This window comes from Lipophrys pholis, assembly GCF_963383615.2.
Source record: "Lipophrys pholis genome assembly, chromosome: 7".
NCBI classification, from domain to species: domain Eukaryota; kingdom Metazoa; phylum Chordata; class Actinopteri; order Blenniiformes; family Blenniidae; genus Lipophrys; species Lipophrys pholis.
In genome coordinates, this window is record NC_137638.1 from 1,932,744 (window position 1) to 1,953,549 (window position 20,806).

Genomic DNA, 20,806 nt, shown 5'->3' on the forward strand with positions numbered 1-20,806 from the left:
CGCGGGGTTTTGATAATTCCTCTTTATCGGTCATTTCCTGGAAAAACATCATATATTGCGCTAAGCTCTGGGGTCTCCTGAGGAGAGCGCACAAAGAGAAAGACCAACAGCTGAGAGACAAGGAGGACCAGGTTCAGGCCTTCAGTCACAAAGTGAAGAAACTTAGAGGAAGTTGAAGGAGAGATTCGACCAAATCGGTGAGCTGTTGAAAGTCTACCATAATCAGGTAGACAAGCACCGTGAGCACATGGACGACTGTGAGACCAGAACCCGCAACCTTGAATTCGAAGTGTCGACCCTCACCGAGGACTTGGAGCTTAAGGAGGCTGAGTGTGACAAACTCCAAAATTAACTGCAAAAAAAGAATGACGATGTGAAAAACCATCTGGACCAACGTGGAGACGATGATGGTGGCTAAACTGGAGGAGGCAGCAGAAGAGAAATCTGCCCTCCAGTCTGCCTATGAGCAGAAGATCAGCCAGCTCAGTTCAGTTGTCAGCTGTTCTGAAGAGTGTAAAAGGGAAATCCTCAATTTGTGGAAAGTTTAATGTCCGTTAAACAGGGAATTACTGATTTATAGTCTCACAGCAGCAGGTGAAGGAGTCAGTGAGGACGCAGGACATCTAGGCCTCGTTCACACTGCAGGGAACTCTGACCCGATTCACATTTTTATTTTTTGCTGGGCGTCTTGTTTCTTGCAGGTACGTGGCCATCATCCACCCGCTGCAGCAGCGCATGTCGTCCACAGAGACCAAGGTGGTGGTGTGTGTGATCTGGACGCTGGCGCTGCTCCTGGCCTTCCCGCAGTACTACTACTCCAACACGGACCAGCTCCCCGGCCGCGTGGTGTGCTACATCGACTGGCCCGAGTACCACGTGTGCGACTTCAAAAAGATGTGAGTCCGTCTCAGAAGCTCGGGAATAAGTGGGAATCAAGAGGAATTTGAATGAACTGAAGTTCGTCTCTTGAGAGGAAACTTGGGGGGAAAATACGTCTGAGTGTAATCCTGACTAGAACCAGATTTCATGCAAGTGCAGTTGAGTACCTCCGCCATTCCTCCGTCACATGCACACCACACACCGCTGGACTATCGAGGCCACGCCCCCTACAGGCGCTCTGCGTTCCTGCTTCACATGCACTGATGATTCCTACAGTCCTGGAACGAACGTTAGAGCCCAGAGCACGAGACCATTGAAGCCTCACTTTTGCGCCTGTTGGCGACACAAAGTCAAGTAAGGTTTGACGATATTATGGGGTAATTTATTTTACAAATTTGACTTATAACCACGATGCGGACAATTCCGCAGCGATAAAACATTTGATTCCAATGAATGTTTAAAAACTTCCCATGGAAACTTGCGAGCCCTTTCCAAGCACCGAGCTCCACCATGCAAACCACCATGCAAGCCGTGTTAATTACACTCCTATTCACAGAAGACGAGGCGAGTGCCGCCGTTTGCTCCCAGTGGAAATGAGCGCGAAGTGCAAAAGCTTTTTCTGCAGCGTAGCGGCTGAATTGAAGCCACGTTAGGAGTGGATTTCTGTTCTTTCACGCCTGAAAAGAGGAAATGCATTGAATTGGCCTGCAGGCGGTCACCATTAGACGTGACTGGGGCCTCGGTGCACCATTTATTTAAAACAAAAAGACGAAAGCATTTCCAACGAAGCTTTACAGAGCAGGAGACACCAACACACACACACTGAAAGAAAAACTCCACCACAGCAGACAATTGGGAACAAAATCCATCATAAAATCAGGAATTAAAACATTTTGACCCGGTTCATCGTCCCACTTGATTCTTCAGCACTTCCACACTCAGAGAGATAACACGAGTGTGAAAAGCTCAACTGACGTGACCGTGAGGTTTTACTGTCATTTAGAAACGCAGCAGAACAAACAGAATTTGAGATGTATGAGGAGGAAACCCGACCTGTGTGGCCACTTCAGCTATTTATCAGCAGCCTTTGGCTTCAGAATCCACTTCTGGAGGAATGACCTCGCGTTTATCCGTCCTATTGATTCCAAACCCTCCCAGCACCAGTTGTTTGTTTATTTATTCTATAAATAATTTCAATCAACCTCCTCAGCAGCCTCATGCAGACCTGATTTCGACATTTGGTCGTTGAGCTGCAGCAGATTTATGAAGATCATTCCTGGGAAACAAACAAACCTTCAGAGAATTTTTCTCTTGAAGCGCAGACTCCATGTTTGTCTGACCCGTAACTAGACCAAGGGTCAGATCTCTAGATTTTAAATCGCCAATTTTCTGCTTTATCTCCTTTTTGTTTTTCGATCTAAGGAGCTGAAAACCAGCCAGGTCCACCACTGGCTGACCGTATTGCGTGTGCCTGTGTGTTTATTGCAGCGACTGGAATCTGTTTAAACGCTGTCATTACGGTGGCTTGTCATCCTCCAGAGGACAAAATGTAAAAGCTCCCAAGAGGGAAATCATTCAAAGCTGCTTGTAAGGAGACATCTTGGTCCCTCACAGGGGAGAATGTCCCTGCTTTGAGTCATGGGCATTGGGATTCTCCTGAGTGGAGTTGGCATGTTCTACCTGCGCCCGGGTGTGTTTTCTTCAGGATGTTCAAGTGCAGCCCTGTGTGGTGAGAAGAGACGACTCGAAGCAACTTAAATCTGCCTCCATACGCTCGCTTCTCGTCCTGAGACTCACACTGTTTACAGAAGTTCGATGCAGTTATATAAGTTTGCACACATTCAACTTTTTTCATTATGATCCAGCTGGTTTCCACAAGCAGCTCACGTTGTGTCAAACACTGAGCAGGGAGCGTCTCCATGGCAACAGACGCTGATCTCCTTCGATCTCCTCCACGAGGTGCCTCTGTTACCCTTATCAAAATATTGTAACTGAGTACAGGTAAGTATAAATCAGTTGTGTCTACTGGACCAGATCAAAAGAAACTAAATTGAGCGGCATGGCTCGGTTGGTAGAGCGGTTGTCTCCCAATCGGAAGGTTGCCGGTTCAATTCCCATCGCTGCCATCTCTACATGTCGAAGTGTCCTTATTGAACCCATTGAAGATATTGAACCCCAAACCGCCCCCATTGGAGTGACAGCGCCTTGCACGGCTGCAGCCTCCAATGACCACACACACAACAATTATTAATACTGAATAACAACAAATCATCAGAACAATGAATAACAAAAACAGACCCTCCTCCCCAGTAAGTCTCTTGTATCGTCGGGGCCCTTACTGTGATCAGTGTTTGTGCAAAGTGTTGGTTGGATCGTACCACACAGTCCGTGAGGCGGGAGGAATCAGGAAACGTTCTCTCCCTATGGTTCTCTCAGGCTCGCCGCCCAGTTCACACTGGGAATCGCTGAGTGTCAGGATCCTGGGATCCTCATCAGGAATTGGTCCAGCTCCCGGCGGGGCGGGGCTTCGGTCCTCATCAATCGGTTTCGTCATCCGAAAGGAAAAAAACCTGACCTACAGATAGGCCAGACGAGATCCAATTGGTGCATCATAATCACATTATGTCTTATTAAATCATGTTCTGTTTCCAATCTTTAGGAATTAATACCAATCAATAACACTTTTCTGCATCTATCACTTTAAATCCAAGTTCAAAAAGGTTTTGTTGAGGAACATATCGGGTTCAAATGTTCTTTTTCAGCCGTGAGACTGAAACTACAATCAAAATTACTGCAGAAAGCATCTTCAAGTATCCAAACCTCAGTAGTTATAATAATAATTATAACTAATAGAGCTCAGTTTATCACAGCTACATCATCAATTAACGGAAAAATCTTTTTTTTTCCAAACATAAATAAATCAACCTGAGAAAAACCTTAAATAATGGAAAAGTTAATAAACAAAAATAATGAAGATGTTTTAAGGCTTATTGTGCTTAATTATCTCCCTCTGCGCCGGTTACAGTGAGAGACTGCACTAAATATTACCTCCAGCATATATTGACTGAGATATTTATTTCAAATATGTAAACACAAGTATCAAGTAAATAAATATGGATATCCATCTATCTATCTATCTATCTATCTATCTATCTATCTATCTATCTATCTATCTATCTATCTATCTATCTATCTATCCATCCATCCATCCATCCATCCATCCATCCATCCATCCATCCATCCATCCATCCATCCATCCATCCATCCATCCATCTATCTATCTATCTATCTCACGGGAGGTTTTTATGGCCGAGTCTTTGTGATGAATTAATAACCTGTGTAGGTTTCTTCTGCCGCCCGCCGCTGAGTAATAATAGAATCGGTAATTTGTCCCCTATGTGAGGAAGGTATGGAGAAACGTGTTCCCTGCAGTGGATCCACTCCCTGGGGAGCAGCATGCAGCCAGTGTGCAGAGCTCAGGGGGCAGTCGGGGGTCAAGGACCTCGTTCAGTGACCTTTCCGTGGGATTAAAATCCCAAACCTCTAAACAGAAGCTCACTTCTCTGCCTGCTGGGCCACTGTCTCTCTGGAGTGGATATATAGAGGGATGAGTTTGTCATTTTAGTAGTAACCATCATTCCCATCATCATTCCTTCCTTCCTTCTCAGGTGGGGCTCTTCACTTTTATTGGATTTCAGTCAATGTTAACTTCATTTAAATACAGTGCCTTTATAAACCACATTACAATCTTACAATTCTTAGGTTGAGAAAGCCCCCTAGTGGTGAAAATTATAATTCTTTTAAACAGCTAGTGAACAGAGAGCCCCCTAGTGGTGAAAATTATAATTCTTTTAAACAGCTAGTGAACAGAGAGCCCCCTAGTGGTGAAAATTATAGTTCTTTTAAGCAGCTAGTGAACAGAGAGCCCCCTAGTGGTGAAAATTATAGTTCTTTTAAACGGCTAGTGAATAGAGAGCCCCCTAGTGGTGAAAATTATAGTTCTTTTAAACGGCTAGTGAATAGAGAGCCCCCTAGTGGTGAAAATTATAGTTCTTTTAAACGGCTAGTGAATAGAGAGCCCCTAGTGGTGAAAATTATAGTTCTTTTAAGCAGCTAGTGAATAGAGAGCCCCCTAGTGGTGAAAATTATAGTTATTTTAAGCAGCTAGTGAACAGAGAGCCCCCTAGTGGTGAAAATTATAGTTCTTTTAAGCGGCTAGTGAATAGAGAGCCCCCTAGTGGTGAAAATTATAGTTCTTTTAAACGGCTAGTGAATAGAGAGCCCCCTAGTGGTGAAAATTATAGTTATTTTAAGCAGCTAGTGAATAGAGAGCCCCTAGTGGTGAGAATTATAGTTATTTTAAGCAGCTAGTGAACAGAGAGCCCCCTAGTGGTGAAAATTATAGTTCTTTTAAACAGCTAGTCAACAGAGAGCCCCCTAGTGGTGAAAATTATAGTTCTTTTAAATGGCTAGTGAATAGAGAGCACTTAATATGATTCTTTTATTAACATACTTGTAAACAAATACAAGCAGAAGCTTCATTCGTCTCTTTTAAAAAAAATGAATGTGTTTTAGGGCTGGTTTACTGGAAATGACAGTTAGTCTGAGTTTAGGGAAAACTAAAGGTATATCAGGTATATTTTCAAACACATCAATCCATCCTTCAAAGAACACAATTTAAACCTGCCGTGACGGAGCGAGCAAACCGACGCTCTGTAGTATTTATTGGTGAGAGTGAAGTAGAGTGTCCAACACTCTTTGCTATTGACTTCAACGTTCTTCCTCTCCATGTAATCAGTTTCTTAATGTAGTAGGAGTATTAGGCTTATATGTAATGGTAGAATGGTACTTTAAACAGATTTAAACCAAGTTCAAATTAAATTCAACCAAATTGCCTAATCGCTCCATTGAAACATTCAATACATGACTTTGACTGAAATCAGAACCACACAACTTTTTTCCCCAATAGTTTCTATAAGTTGTTAATTTACATTTGTTCCCGGCACATTTACTCCAAGCTTAACTGTATGTTTGTGCTTCTAATCTCTCTAACTCAAACTGGAATCATAGTTTCAGCTAAACCAAATTAACGGCTTTTCCTTCCGAGGACTTCAGTCTGTCTCGACAATGACACGTTTACACGACGACATTTTCAAGTGAAAACGGAAAAACTTTAGTTGTGTCCGTTTATGTGAAAGTGATGTTGGTAATCATGTGGTCTTAAATGTGACTTTAAGGGGTCACATCCTCCAGCTGTTCTACTCCCCCTCCTGGTCTGGTCGGTCCAGAAACCTTGTATTCAAAGTTTATTTCTTCTCCTTAATTTTCATCCATTTGAATATTGGATCATAGGAGCTGCATTCAGACTCTGCTGGGGTTTCATATGAAGTATGCCTGCGTTGTTTATTCACACGTCCCGTTACAGTTACTTCCTTGCCTCTGCGAGCAGGCGGAGGCAAATCAACCGCTGCCCCCCCCCCCCCCCCCCCCCCCCAAGAAAAAAAACACATCATACACACTTATTAATTATACATCCTGCTACAAACACCCACATGTTTAAAGAAGCAGGTGCACGTACAGTTTCATTACACCCATATACCTTCATTACCCTCACATTGCTACCACTTTTATGTGATGCTGAGCAAACGGGGATCAATTTACTTTAAATATTTACACACACACACGCACGCATGCATGCACGCACACACACACACACACACACACACACACACACACACACACACACACACACACACACACACCTCCAGCCAGGAAGACGTTTGGAAGCGCGTTCGTGGTGTCGGAGGAGAGAAAAGGCAGCAGCCCCTGAAATGAAAACAATGTGAGTTACGCTGTACGATACGTTGGAGCGTCTGTGGCCCTGCTGAGTGATACGTTATTGATTCTGCATGTATGACGGCGAGGAGACGCAGCGAGGAGACGGAGCGCGGCGCTCAGTCCCTGAAGCAACATTCATCTGACGCACGGCCGTCCTGTATCGTTTGCATGTGGAGTATGAATTAGGCTTTGTTGTATTTAATAAGTACTTGTATCAGCACTCGGTATCAGCAAGTCGCTAAAGGTTAGAACTCGTCCTTTAACAAAGTGGTATCTCTAGTTTGTTAGTGGAACTAGTGAAGCTAAAACCAGGACAGGTTCAGCTTAATTCTCTCCTCGAGTGCTTGTGACCGAGCCGCCATCTTGGTTTGGTGTGAACTCCAGGAGCAGACGGACCCCGAGACGACGCGTTTGTCCGATCCGGCGCAGGACGTGGCTGACCAATAATAACCAGGATAACCAGCAATGGTGCCGATGTCATTCTGCTTCACTAGTTTTACCTTTTTCGAATCAATGATTCAAGGTGAACACGTACAGAACATAACAAGATCATGAAAAACACAATAAGTAAATAAATAAAAATATAAAAAATAATGAAATGAAATAAAACTAGTTTTACTTTGACATATGAGTAAATGTGAAAATGTCCCACATCATCTGAAGGTCTCATGGAGATGAGTGTTACTCGTTATACACGAAAGGAGCTTTCGGCCGTCTGAAGCCTTCAAATGATCCAGACTGACGACACCTTTTAGTATTTCTAATGAGGAAACACATGCAGGAGTCGCATTTTGCAGTTCAATCCTCCGAACTCCTGCAGCTACTTTCCCATGATGCATTCACGCTGCCAAAACACGGAATTAATAACAGAGGAAATAAACATATGGAAATATGTGTGGGGCTGTCAGGGATTGGAGCCGCTGGTGTGTGTGTGTGTGTGTGTGTGTGTGTGTGTGTGTGTGTGTGTGTGTGTGTGTGTGTGTGTGTGTGTGTGTGTGTGTGTGTGTGACACGTTCATTCATCTCAGTCAATGACTGAGGCCAAATTAATGTTTCTAAAATATCTGAAGACACAAGATGTCACACACACACACACACACACACACACACACACACACACACACACACACACACACACACACACACACACACACACACACACACACACACACACACACACACACACACACACACACACACACACACACACACAGTATTGGTGCAGTTGTAATTATTACTATTACAAACATTCAGGGACAAATAGAATAAAATGAAACAATGAAATATGAATAAAAAATATCTAAAGTTTTAGTTTGACAGTCACTGTAATAGTTTAATTACAAAACTAGAGTTACACTCGGTAGAGCGCCGACCTTCACCAACACCACATGTGTTTGTGGAACCGAGTTGGCATCACTAGCATGTTAGCCATTAGCTCATATCGATGCTAACTAGCTTGTCAGGTCGCTACATCACTGTGAAACACTGAGCAGGGAGCGTCTCCATGGCAACAGCCGCTGATCTCCTTTGATCTCCTCCATGAGGTGCCTCTCTCATCCACTTTGTATGGGACATTTTATTGCAGTTTTTGAGGATTTATTTTGAAACGGTTTGCCGTTAACGTACCAAACGCTAATGGAGTGGTCCTTTTATGATGACAAATCATCCCTGAAGATTTCATACAATTCGGGTGAGTCGTTTTTGCGAAAAGATGGGAAAATACATACATCCATACATACCAATAAATAAATACAGACTTTCCTTGGCGAAGGTAATAATCTAACAAGGTGTAAAATAATCTGATCGATATTCTGAGCAGAGCAGAGTTTCCTCAACATTAAGACTTTCCTGATGTTTCTGGGACGGGCGGCTTCGTGGAAACTGGATCGGTCGCATTCAAAGCACGATCAGAGAGATGAAAAGTCGCCGCTTCTCCAGCGGATCAATACTCAAGACTTCGTCCAAGGATGGAAAAAAGAAACTTACATTACCGAAAACACAATCTGCCAAATAGAGAAGCGACGACTGCCATCGGCCCTGAGCGAGACGACAAGGAGCATCGGCTGAGACTAGATGATCCAACTTCACAGCGAGCCGACTGAAACCAAGATCCAATCTGCTGATGAGTCCTGAAGATTTACGGCTGCAGCGGAACGGGTGGAGGCGGACGGGAAGGAAAAAAACATACAACTGCCCTGAAGAACAGGAAACCCCAGACTGTTACTGGATTAATGGGTCAAACGCTCTCAAGCCTCCCTGACATCACGGTGCATGCTTCACCCCGGACTGTGAATTTACTGACTTTACTGCCTTTCTGCAACACTTTCTCATTAACTCTCTGACTCGGATCTGATTTTACGTTCTGAGCAAATAGGAAAACCCGATGTGACTGGAGCGTTAACACTTCTGCTCCGGCAGCTGCTGTTCCAGAACCTTCTGTGGATTCTGTTCTCTGATGCACATTTGATCATTTTTACTTTGAAATTCTGCCGCGTAGTTTTCCTTTTGCTCGTTCTATTAGTAGGAAAGTTGTAACAAAGGTTGTTTCGTTCCCCCCCTGGGGTACTGCAGCAGGATTCAGTTGTCACACAGTGACATCTAGTGGTCTAAGGTGGAATGTCACCGTATTTCTTGATATACAAGTTGCATGATCAGCCAAACATATTGTAAAAAACTGCAACTTATAGGTTGAAAAATAGCGTATATAGCATATCTACATCTCCAGAAATCTGCTTTACAGGATCAGAGACGGAGTTTAACGTCACAATACGCCACAGAAACGTCGTCAACGTCACGTGTTTACATTTGTGCAAACGTTTTATTGCATCTACAATCACACGCCATCCAGTTACGCCATTATTACTGAAGGAAGAAGAAGTCATTTCTGCTTTTCATCTCTGGTGTTGTGTTTTTGGTTTTTTTTGTAACAAGATTCTGATTGGCCAGCATGGCTTTATGCTTCTCGTTACACTGCCACCTACAGGTTTGGCATGGAGCTCACAGTCGCTCTCGACGAAGTTTGTGCAAATAAAAAAAACGTAAACGTGGCCTGAGTCTGACACCAACCACCAAACCACTTCAATCATGTAAATCAGCGGCATCAGTAAATGAATCCGTCCACTCGCTGGGTTTGATTTACACTTGTGCTCCGTGAGTCAGTGTCTGGAGGAGTTTGCAGGAAGGAGCTATTCACGCTGAGTGCATTACTTCATTTAGACAGAAGCCGGTGACCCGAGTGTGTCCTTCTCAACATGGCAGCAGTGTGTGCAGTCTCGGCGCGAAGAGGCGGAGGAGCAGCGTGGAAACACAGCGGAGGGGGAGAGAATAGAGTAACCTTCAAGAATAGACCTCCGTGACACGTTTGCCCTCGTTGGCAAGCAACAGAAAGTCACACTGATCCATTTTTTTTAAGGCTGAAATGAAACATCTAGACCGGACTTCTCTGGCTCCTTTAATTCTGCATTTACTCAAATTTACAGTAATTAGTATAATATTAGGAATTTCCAGGTATCCCGCGTGTTCCAATCCGTGGCGGACTGAGAAAACATACCTGAGATAGTTGTTGTTTATTAACAAACGTCATAGTCAGCAGGCGGTTGGTACAGGCTCCATGTGGGCGCCCTCCGCGTTTATGAAGTCGGAAAAGATTCAAGCACAATTGTTGAGATATATCCTCAAGAGGCGGTTCAATGCACGCTCTGTGACCTTTGACCGACTCCCGCTCCTCTCTGGGCCAATCACAGCTGAGGATTCTTGAGCCGTAGTTATCCTCATCACCACAAGGGGCACTCAAGGGGCAGAAGGGAGTTGTTACTCTGAATCCCTGATGTTAAAGTGGTGGAGCAGCACACGGGAGAACGTTTAAGCCAGGATAGCTTAACATTCCCCTCATGGCACTTGATATGTGTCAAGAACTTATTGTCAAACAATCTTATCAACACCTTTGTTGGTGGTCATGAGACTCAATATGTGAAGTAGAAAAAAAATAAGCCGTTTTGAATCAGCTTCACCAAAAAAAAAAAAAAAAAAAAAAAAAAAGCAAAAGTAGTAAAAGTAAGCATCTTAAAATCAAGATTGTTATAGAAGACGGATTCAGTAACATGTCGCACATAAATGGAAAAGGTTGAATGAGGAAGTTCAGAATGAAAACAAGATTTAGTCTCAACTTAGGGAGACGTCTCCTGTTTCCTTCACATTCAGGTCTCGTTCACACGGAAAACTTTTAATTTTTAATAACTTAAAATTGAAATAAATAAAAAAAAACACCCCGTCTTCGTGGGAACGGGGTAAAGCGTAAAAATTTTCAGAAATGGTCTGACTCTCCTGGAACCTGATAGTTTTATTTTGACAGTCACCCTGATAACAATCCAACTTGGTAGTTTTATTTTGACAGTCACCGTGATAACAATCCAACTTGGTGGTTTTATTTTGACAGTCACCCTGATAACAATCCAACTTGGTAGTTTTATTTTGACAGTCACCATGATAACAATCCAACTTTGTAGTTTTATTTTGACAGTCACCGTGCTAACAATCCAACTTGGTAGTTTTATTTTGACAGTCACCCTGATAACAATCCAACTTTGTAGTTTTATTTTGACAGTCACCGTGCTAACAATCCAACTTGATAGTTTTATTTTGACAGTCACCGTGCTAACAATCCAACTTGGTAGTTTTATTTTGACAGTCACCGTGATAACAATCCAACTTGGTGGTTTTATTTTGACAGTCACCGTGATAACAATCCAACTTTGTAGTTTTATTTTGACAGTCACCGTGATAACAATCCAACTTGGTAGTTTTATTTTGACAGTCACCCTGATAACAATCCAACTTGGTAGTTTTATTTTGACAGTCACCATGATAACAATCCAACTTTGTAGTTTTATTTTGACAGTCATCGTGATAACAATCCAACTTGGTGGTTTTATTTTGACAGTCACAGTGATAACAATCCAACATTGTAGTTTTATTTTGACAGTCACCGTGATAACAATCCAACTTTGTAGTTTTATTTTGACAGTCACCGTGATAACAATCCAACGTTGTAGTTTTATTTTGACAGTCACCGTGATAACAATCCAACGTTGTAGTTTTATTTTGACAGTCACCGTGATAACAATCCAACTTGGTGGTTTTATTTTGACAGTCACCGTGATAACAATCCAACTTTGTAGTTTTATTTTGACAGTCACCGTGATAACAATCCAACTTGGTGGTCTGCCCAGTAGAATGTCTCTTTGTTCATGGTGTACTGGTTCCATTACTAAAACTGCTAATTCTGTAACTGTAAGATTACATGAAGCCAAACAGACATTCTGTTGTGCTGTTGTTCTGGTCTGTTCTTGAGTTTTCTAGAGCGTTTCCTGGGTTCTTCTGTCACACTTGCATTTCTGATTTGGACTACCTCATGGAAGTCCAAGCCTTTTACCTCCCACGTCTACTGAAGCTCCTCTTTAGCTCGAACAAAGACAAACACATTTCTTCCTTTTTGGCTCCACAAACCAAAATATCAGCCCGGGACAGGCAGTGCAGATGAGCTGGAAGCGATGACTTCCTGCTCCGCCGAGCACTGAACATGCTTCTGCTCTCGTTTTCTAAAAAAAAAACAAGGGAATCAGCGCACAGCTACAGCCAATTTCAACAGCTCTATAAAAACAAATGGAATAAAGACTGTCAGTGACACTTGATTTACTGTAAATAAAACTTGTTTAGCAAAAAACAAAAAGATGGAAGAAAAGGGAAAAATATACAGGAAAAAGAGGAAAAGAAATAGAAATCAAAGGAAAATTAAGGGAAAAGAAAAATGCTAATATAAAATGTAAAACTGCTCCAGCGATTGGCGGCTAAAGCGGGAAAATCCATGGAAATAAAAACAACTTAAAATTATCACAACAGCTAAAAATGTAATCAAATATATCTAAATTGTACCTGTGAGGCTTCATTAATACATCTTATTGTTTTGTTTGTAAAGCTTTTTTTTTCGATGTTTATTTCTTTATGTTAGATATTTAGCATGTTCTGCATCTCGAGACAAATTTTATTTGTCGGTAAATCGGTTCTTTTGGTCATGAAGGTTGCAGAACCGAGCTGTGAGCCGTACGATAAACTCTCTCTCTCTTTGGTTCCTGCACACGCCGACTCCACTCAACACCCTTTTATTTTAATCACAACGCCGTGGTGCGGCGCTCAACTTCTCGCTTGAATTGAAGATTAGATTCGAACCGCAGCTCCTCTCTTTCTTCATGTGAAGATCAGAACGTGTGTCACTGATAACATTGTCGTCGGCCGTATTGTACTCAGTGGAACCGATGAGTGGAGCTGTGACCCAGTTACACACTAATATGAAGGGCATTTTGATTTCGTCGGTAAGAGTCACAAAAAGGCGATTTGTCGTACTGCAGCTGCTGGAAAAAACACATAAAACACATAAAAATCTTAAATTAAAAACCAATGTAGTGTTGTCTATTAACACTGTAATATGAGTAGAACATTTTGATTTTACGCTCCAGACCCGAGTTCATCCTGAGTGACCCAGACGAGGAAGATTGTGTAATAATAACCTTTAAATTTAGACGTTTTCTTTGTTAAGATGCAATAAGTGATGAAAATGTCTATATTTTCACAAAAACAAACAAGAGAAGGACTACAATCTCAACACAAAGGCACTTTTAATGGAGGTTTCTGGTGCAAAATACAATGAAGTGTCCAGAAGACCTTTCCATTACCAGACAGGTGTAATGAAGAATATGAGAAAATGAAAAATAAAAAACGAGAGAAAAAACGTCGGCGAAGTGTCTCGTCGGGGGGAAAAGTACTACATGAGTGAACTCCATTTACAGCAGTACTTTTAGTTCTGTTTTACTCTATGTCTTTGCATGCACGCTTCACTTTTCATGGAGTTAAAACACTTTAGGCGGGTTATTGTAAAGTTCTACACAAAGACATTTCAACTAAAATGTCCTCGTCGCACATTGTGTGAAATAAGTAATGGCGCTTTTCCACTAGTATCTACTTGACTATACTGAAAAAGTAGAGTCAAGTACTTTTACCTGCTACCAGGTACTTCCCTGGTTCCTCCTCCAGGTTCCCAGTGAGCTCAGGCCAGTAGACGATGTGACGTCAGCAGACGGCAGCTGCTGATTGGCCGGCGCATCACGACACAGATGAGTCAGAGGGCGTCTCGTTCAGCCGCCATTTTTAAAACCCGATCACAAAAAACGCTCAGAAATCAACCGGTGGAGCAGCGGCGAGCTGCAGACGTTTCTTTGTCTGGTGGCGACCAGAGGGTTCAGGATCTCAATGAATACCACCGGTGTTTCGGATTAACTGGTTTCCCTGTTAACTGGTGACCGTCTTCCTTCGGCGTCTCCTTTTTCACCCGACTAAAACCCGTAGCTGTCCTGGAGAACGCCGTTTAACCGCATTTCCATTAAAGTTTAAAGTATCGCAGCGTTTGTTTGTCTTATTTTAACATCAGCTGCTGGCAGAAGTCACCAGTTAACAGGGGCACCAGTTAGACTGAAACAACACACAGTGAGGCACCATCGTTACAATCCACACTTTGTAATATTATTAATAGATATATAAAAATATTAACAATTTGATTTATGATTTGAGCTGATATACAATGGATGTTCGCTCCACGTCATATCAGGGGGATTTTTTGTGCACGACGGGGAAATGCTCCAATGCGTCCGCCTACGCCGTGGTGGTACTATATTGTAATGGAAAACGACCGAGGCTGAGGCGAGGAGAGGCGAGGAGAGGCGAGTAGAGGCGAGTAGAGGCGAGTAGATACGAGTGGCAAAGCGTCATAACCTATAAGGCTGTTAAAATCGTCTGTTCACGCCATGAAAAGTAACCCGGTGGCACGTTATGGAGAACAATGGTTACGAGCAATGGACCGACGTCATATAGTCGACGTATCAAAAGCAAGCGAACGCGGCAGAGGAAGTTCTGCTCGGACGTCGTCGCTCATGAATTGTGGGTAAAATCCAGAGGAGGGAGACTTTCCCCTGCTGCAGCGACGAAGCTGAGGAGAGATGGAGGCTTCCTGATGAGCTGCAGCTTCACCCAACCACAAAACCTGCAGTACTGGAGATAAGACACACACACACACACACACACACACACACACACACACACACACACACAAACACACACACACACACTGCAGTTTTGTGGTCGCTTCATGAGTGCTGTTGGCCTCCACAATTAATCGACTCCATTCAAATGGCAAATGTCGATACTGTAGTTATATTCCTGCTCTGCCTGCGTTTCTTATTCACATTTGAAATGCGTGTATTCACCGTTACGAGCTGGTATTCTGATGATTCTCTAATGTCGACTCCCCGTGCCGCCGGCGTGACGATCTTCAGGGTCGTTGTGTGAAACGCGGCAGGCAGATGTTCAAAATCACCAAATCACTTCAAATGTCACTCCCTCATTTGGTCTCCTGACCTGATTATAGAGCAGCGAAGTGAGATTTAACCCTCAGATGGAGGTCAGACAGTATCGTCATTATAATCATGATGTTTTATTTCTGGTCTCATGTTGGAATGTTGACTGAAAGCTACGTTTTATCTCTCTTTTTATTTTATTTTTTAAATAATTAATTTCAGGCGTATGGCATTTCACTCATGTGTAATCACTTAAGTAAACCAATACCCATATATTCAGAGAAAATAGATAATAACCGAAATAACATTTAAGTATACCCACACACACACACACACACATACCTCATAAATTCAATTTATAACGGTCTTTCTGTGTTCAAAATATAGTATTATGTATGTAGATATATGCATTAAGAACGCTATCTAATATTACAGATAGTTATGTCTGCAGGACCCCCCCCTCCCCCCAAAACAAATTTAAATGGCCAAAACAATTCTAATATTTTAATATTTGAAGGACTTTAGTCTCAAAGATTTTTCACACTCTCAATATATATACAATTAAACCAATTTAATGATCGTAAGGCCAACACACACATTCAAATCCGTGAGCAGTTTTAAGAAACCTCGGGCCCGTTGACTCGACAACGTATGTGTAGATTCTTTATAAACGACGGTGAATACAGGGAAGGTTATTTACCTGGCTGACAGTACCATAACGTTCCCTGTATTCACCGTCGTTTATAAAGAATCTATACATACGTAGTTAGAACGACAAAATAAACACAAAACGACTAAACAACGTCTCAAGTGAAAGCGAATCGTTTTTCGTTTCAGAAACGTTTCGCGTTGACACAGCAACATTCGGGAAAAAGATTTCCGTTTCCATGGAAACGGCAGAAACACTGAAAATGTTGTTTGCAATATATTCAGTTCAGAAATTGTGTGTTATTCATTTTTAAGGAGAAACTTCAGAATATATATATATATCTGGTAGGGATACTCACTTCTCGTCACAGCTCATTAGCATTTAAAGGTACAGACACAGAAACAGCCTGTTCTCAGTAGAGTCACTAGAGGGGCTTTTAGACTGAAATTCAGGACCAAAGCTGGTTTGGGGAAATACAGGGTGGTTTTATCTCAGACAACCATATGAAATAGTTGAAAGCTGTTTAATATGGAACCTTTAATGCTTTTATACCTGGTGAATCTTTATATTTCGCCTGCAACTTATGATTTTGCATTAAAACTTGTTATAGAATTGTAACTAGCCTCCATTACCTTTGCAGTGGATTCAGTTCTGAAAGTGTCTGCTATTCATAGTTCCATTATTAGTCACCTATTTCTTTTTTTTTTTAATTATGATTTCCTAAGAACTGAAAAGTCTTGATTTGTCCTGCTGCTGTTCCCACTTGAGTCCTGATTTCAAAAACAGCCCGTGGAAGTTTTGTCTTGACGCGTCCCTGCTGTGATTCCGACACCTCTGATGTTTTTCCACCGTCTTCTGCGTGAACCTTGAGGCTCTCGCACCCCGAGGCTAATTTCCAATAGTTCCACCCTAAACAAAGTCCGTGAGTATAACATACAGCTCCATAACTCTCAGGCCAGGATGAAGCGCCTCGGGCTGCGAGGAGAAGAGCTGCATGGAGAAAGTTGATATAAATTGAGCCTCGGTCTCTATCGTCACGTTAAAGAGAGATTTGAACAACTGGCAAAAACTGAAATTTGACTTCAACCTTATCAAACTGATGAGGGGGTAAATAACCACCTTGTGACAGCGAGTCTTTTAAAAAATTTTTAACTCACCAGGTTTGTTGCAGCAGAATTGAGCCGTTGAAGTGCTCCGAGCATTTTAATGAGACGGGGGCCGCGGGGGCCGGTCGGACACGCCGGCTGATTTTCAAGTAGAAACTTCAGAATATCTTAACATATGAATGCAAATGAGCCACTTTTGTATAATCAGGATATTGAACAAAATGTCAAAAACTTACTTAAGATGCACCTGTGACACAGTTCCTGGAAAAAAACGCTCAAATTAATTTCTGGAACTAAAGCGTCTGACACTAATAAGACCTTTTATGGTTTGGAGTTATATTACCGATGTTAGTATTGAGGACGTCCGGATGTCACGGAGTCGACTGGAGACTTTGACGATGACTTTACGGGCACGATTGTCACTATTCAGAAGGCTTCTGGGGGATTTGGTTTGACCAAACTGTACGATTATAACAACTTTCTAAGTTCACAGCGAGCTGCACTGTACGACTGGAATCTAATAAACTTTGGCGATTGTATGACGAAAACAAGCTGAGTCGCAGCCGACGACGTACGACCTGAATCCTCCAAAAGATTTAATTTACATCCCGTATACTTTTGGGTTTTTTAACGTGTTTTTCTATCGTAGCGTCAAAGCCTCTGTCTGGGTTTTGCTCCAGTGAGGCTCAGATCAGCTCGTCATTTCATCCTGCGTTTCTATTGGTCAGTTAGTCGACGGCGGTCGCAGCAGCGTCTCCGTCACCACACATTCAGAATCTTAATCGCAGGTTTGTCTTTGATCGCCATGACATGGCGTCCTTGAACCATTGAATGTTGTTAGTCTGCCGGCCCACAGGAGGGCGCTGTTGCTTGTTTTTTGTCATGAAACTACTCAGAGGACAAAGACACTGTAAACGTGAGCAAAATGGAGAGAACCCGACGTTCCAGTGGACTGATGAGGAATCGGAGGCTATCAGGGGAGAATCTGAACTATTAAACTACTGATATGGACGATTAAACCAGAATACAGACCGCAAGTCAAACTACTACGTGTCGGCCATATTTGTTTACAGGCACATGAGCAGAAGGAAGTATTTTCAATAGGAAGAAAGAGGTGGGACACGAAGTCTGCAGGAGGGAATCGCGTCGATGAAAGAATCTTTCCATCCTGTTAGCCGGTATAAAAACTTCACTGATGCAGTAAATCAGAACACCGGTGTCGTGTAAACGGACCCCCCCAAAAATGAAGAAAGTTTTGCGGATACATTCGTATTCGTTGTCACGTAAACGGGGCCTGTACACGGAGACGGAGTTGGAGCGTTTTCAAAAAGTTGCATTTTCAGTTGTCGCGTAAACGGGCGCCCAAACAAAAGTCTTCTGTTTCACTTGAAATCGTTGGAGGCTGACGGCGGTAAGATTTTAAGATAAACTGAGAAATATCTAAGACGCGCTTAAGAGCAAATTCAATTGACTGAACTTGTTTTCCTTTAAAGTGCTTCCCCTCCATGTTTGAGCAGTTTAATTGTAGTACTCAGACATCGAGCTGTTTAATATTGGAGACACAAATCCTTTCAAAGAAAACACACTTGTAGATATTGGGCTCCCACGGAGATAAAACCAGTAAATGTAGTGTTTTCATTCTGTAAATGAAATCTATTCTTTCATGTTTATTGCTTCTATCTCCAGGTAGTAAGTGTGACACATCACACACACACACACCTCTCCTGTAGGACCTTCTTTATTTAACTTTATGTGTGCGTCGAGCAGCCGGGAAAGATTCGTTAAAAAGCACTGTGACTGCTTGCTGCGTGATTTTCGCAGGTCGAGGAGATTTCTTTTTGTTTATTAGTCAGAACGGGTGTTAAGGAAAGCGGCTGTCTGAAGAAAGAGCGGCGCAGACTGCTGATTTTAGACCAGAGGTCTGCAACCTGCGGCTCTTCAGTCCGTCTGCAGCGCCTCCCTGAAGCTTTCCTCAAAATATACATAAATAAACATTTTATTGTATTTTTTCAGTCATTTTTTTAAAAGGAGTTTCATCTCTTGGCTAGAAAAAAAATATGCAAAAAACAGTCAAACTAGTTAATAAAATGTCAAAATTGTAATATGTTATGTATATAAAATATAATATATGTCTAATAATAATGAAATACAGAAAAAGGAGTGTGAAACTGCTCGGTCAGGTACAAAAGTTGCTGCTTAGCAGGTTTTAATAAAAGGTAAAAAACTATTTGAAAAATAACTAAAACCACAAGAAATTGGGGAAAGTGGCAAAAACAGCTTTAAAAAAAACATAAAATGACTAGAATTTTCAAAATAATTTTTTTTAAATGCCTTAAAAATGGAGAAAAAAAAATATGTAAACAAAGCTACTTAAAAAAAAAAAAAGTGCCAAAATAGTTCAAACAGCTGAAATGTCAAAATTGTCCAAAAGAAAAAAAAAAAAATATATATATATATATATTTTGGAAGAATCATATATAAAAGCAGCTGATAATGTAAGAAATGTTCAGCACCTGAATTGTAGCTGAAACTTCATAGGTGCAACATAAGATGCAGTTTTCAGCCTCATGTTAGAGTGTCGACATGTTTTTGCGGCTACATTTACACCAAATGGCTCTTTTGGTCATAACAGGTGGAGACCTCTGAGGCTACGTTTACACGTACTGGGTATTTGAAAAAACTGTGATATTTCTCTGCGTTCGGGCTCGTTTACACATCAACCAGCTACGACTCACCACAAACAAGGATTCCTGAAAACACCGGCCAGACTGGAGATCTGGATAAACTCTGTGTCTCTGTTTGCATCTAAAGGAGGGAAGGCGGAGATTTCCGTCACAATTCGTGACGTGGTGTTGTTTTTCTGAATTCTGATTGGCTATCACAGCTTCATGCTTCTCACTACACTGCCCCCTACAGGTTTGGCTGCTCATAGCAGCTCTGAAGCAGCTGTATACGCGGGTCGTGTAAATGAATATCCTTTTTTTTTTGTTTGTTTTAAAGGTAGAGGTCTGGCCTGAGTTAATGTGTGTGGCAGGGAGGTGATTTAGGCCCTGATGGGACTCAGGTGTGCTGCCTCACCTCTCTGCCCATGAAGGAGGAGCCGCCCAGACACAGACAAGAGAGACTGAGAGAGGCAGCGTGTCTTTGTGACTTTTTGTGTTAATTTTGATTTAGTTAAATAAAATTATGGTAAACTGGACCTCTGACTCCGTGCCTCTGTGGCGGAACCCGACGGTGGCGTGCTCGACTGCCACAATATGATGTAATGTTAAACATATCAATTAAGAGAAAGTGACAAAGTACATCCACAACCATAAAGTATTGATACCAAAATAATTATTAAAATAACAACCTGATGCAGTGAAACTCAGTCACCCAAAGACAGTGTCATTCATTAAAGTTGCTGCTCTCCTGGGATCCAGCAGAATTTACATACAAATTGATTGTCACAGAAGCAGCTTGTGTGGAACAAACGCCGTCTCCGTGATCGATGGGTACGTCATCAGCTCAATACAGGAAGTGTCATCTTTAATTTTCCCCTGGAGGCTTTAACTTATTCGGACAGTTAGCGAAGCACAAAGGTCTAAACGACTCGTCTTAGAATGCATCACGGTGTGAAACTATTCTGGCGTTTGTCCGGCAAACACATTAAGAGGAGGAATTCAGCACTTTGCTCTAATGAGGAGCTTTCTATTTTGCTGCATCAGCGATTGCGGCTGCCCAAGGGTTTCCCTCAATGAAAACACACCGAGGATTTTCTGCAGAGCCAGAGTGGGAGGAGGAGAAGCCTGCAGTAATACAATCCACTCGCTCCACAGCTCGACACGCTTTCATTTCCAGTTGATTTTTATTTTTTTGAAGTAACTGTAATCAAGTACAAATTCATGACCCGTTTGTGTCTGAAGGTCGAATCCCATATTTCTCTATCAGCAG

General features: G+C 42.2%; 1 protein-coding gene across 1 annotated transcript in view; it reads left to right on the forward strand.

The window, feature by feature from the left end:
* tacr1a (tachykinin receptor 1a) overlaps positions 1-20,806 on the forward strand; it is a gene marked incomplete at both ends in the record, with an annotated part of 44,754 nt that overhangs the window by 18,061 nt on the left and 5,887 nt on the right. The window contains one exon of the mRNA XM_080468331.1: positions 702-896. Within this exon, the coding sequence (XP_080324457.1) occupies positions 702-896 (195 nt within the window). The remainder of the gene's footprint in view (positions 1-701; positions 897-20,806) is intronic.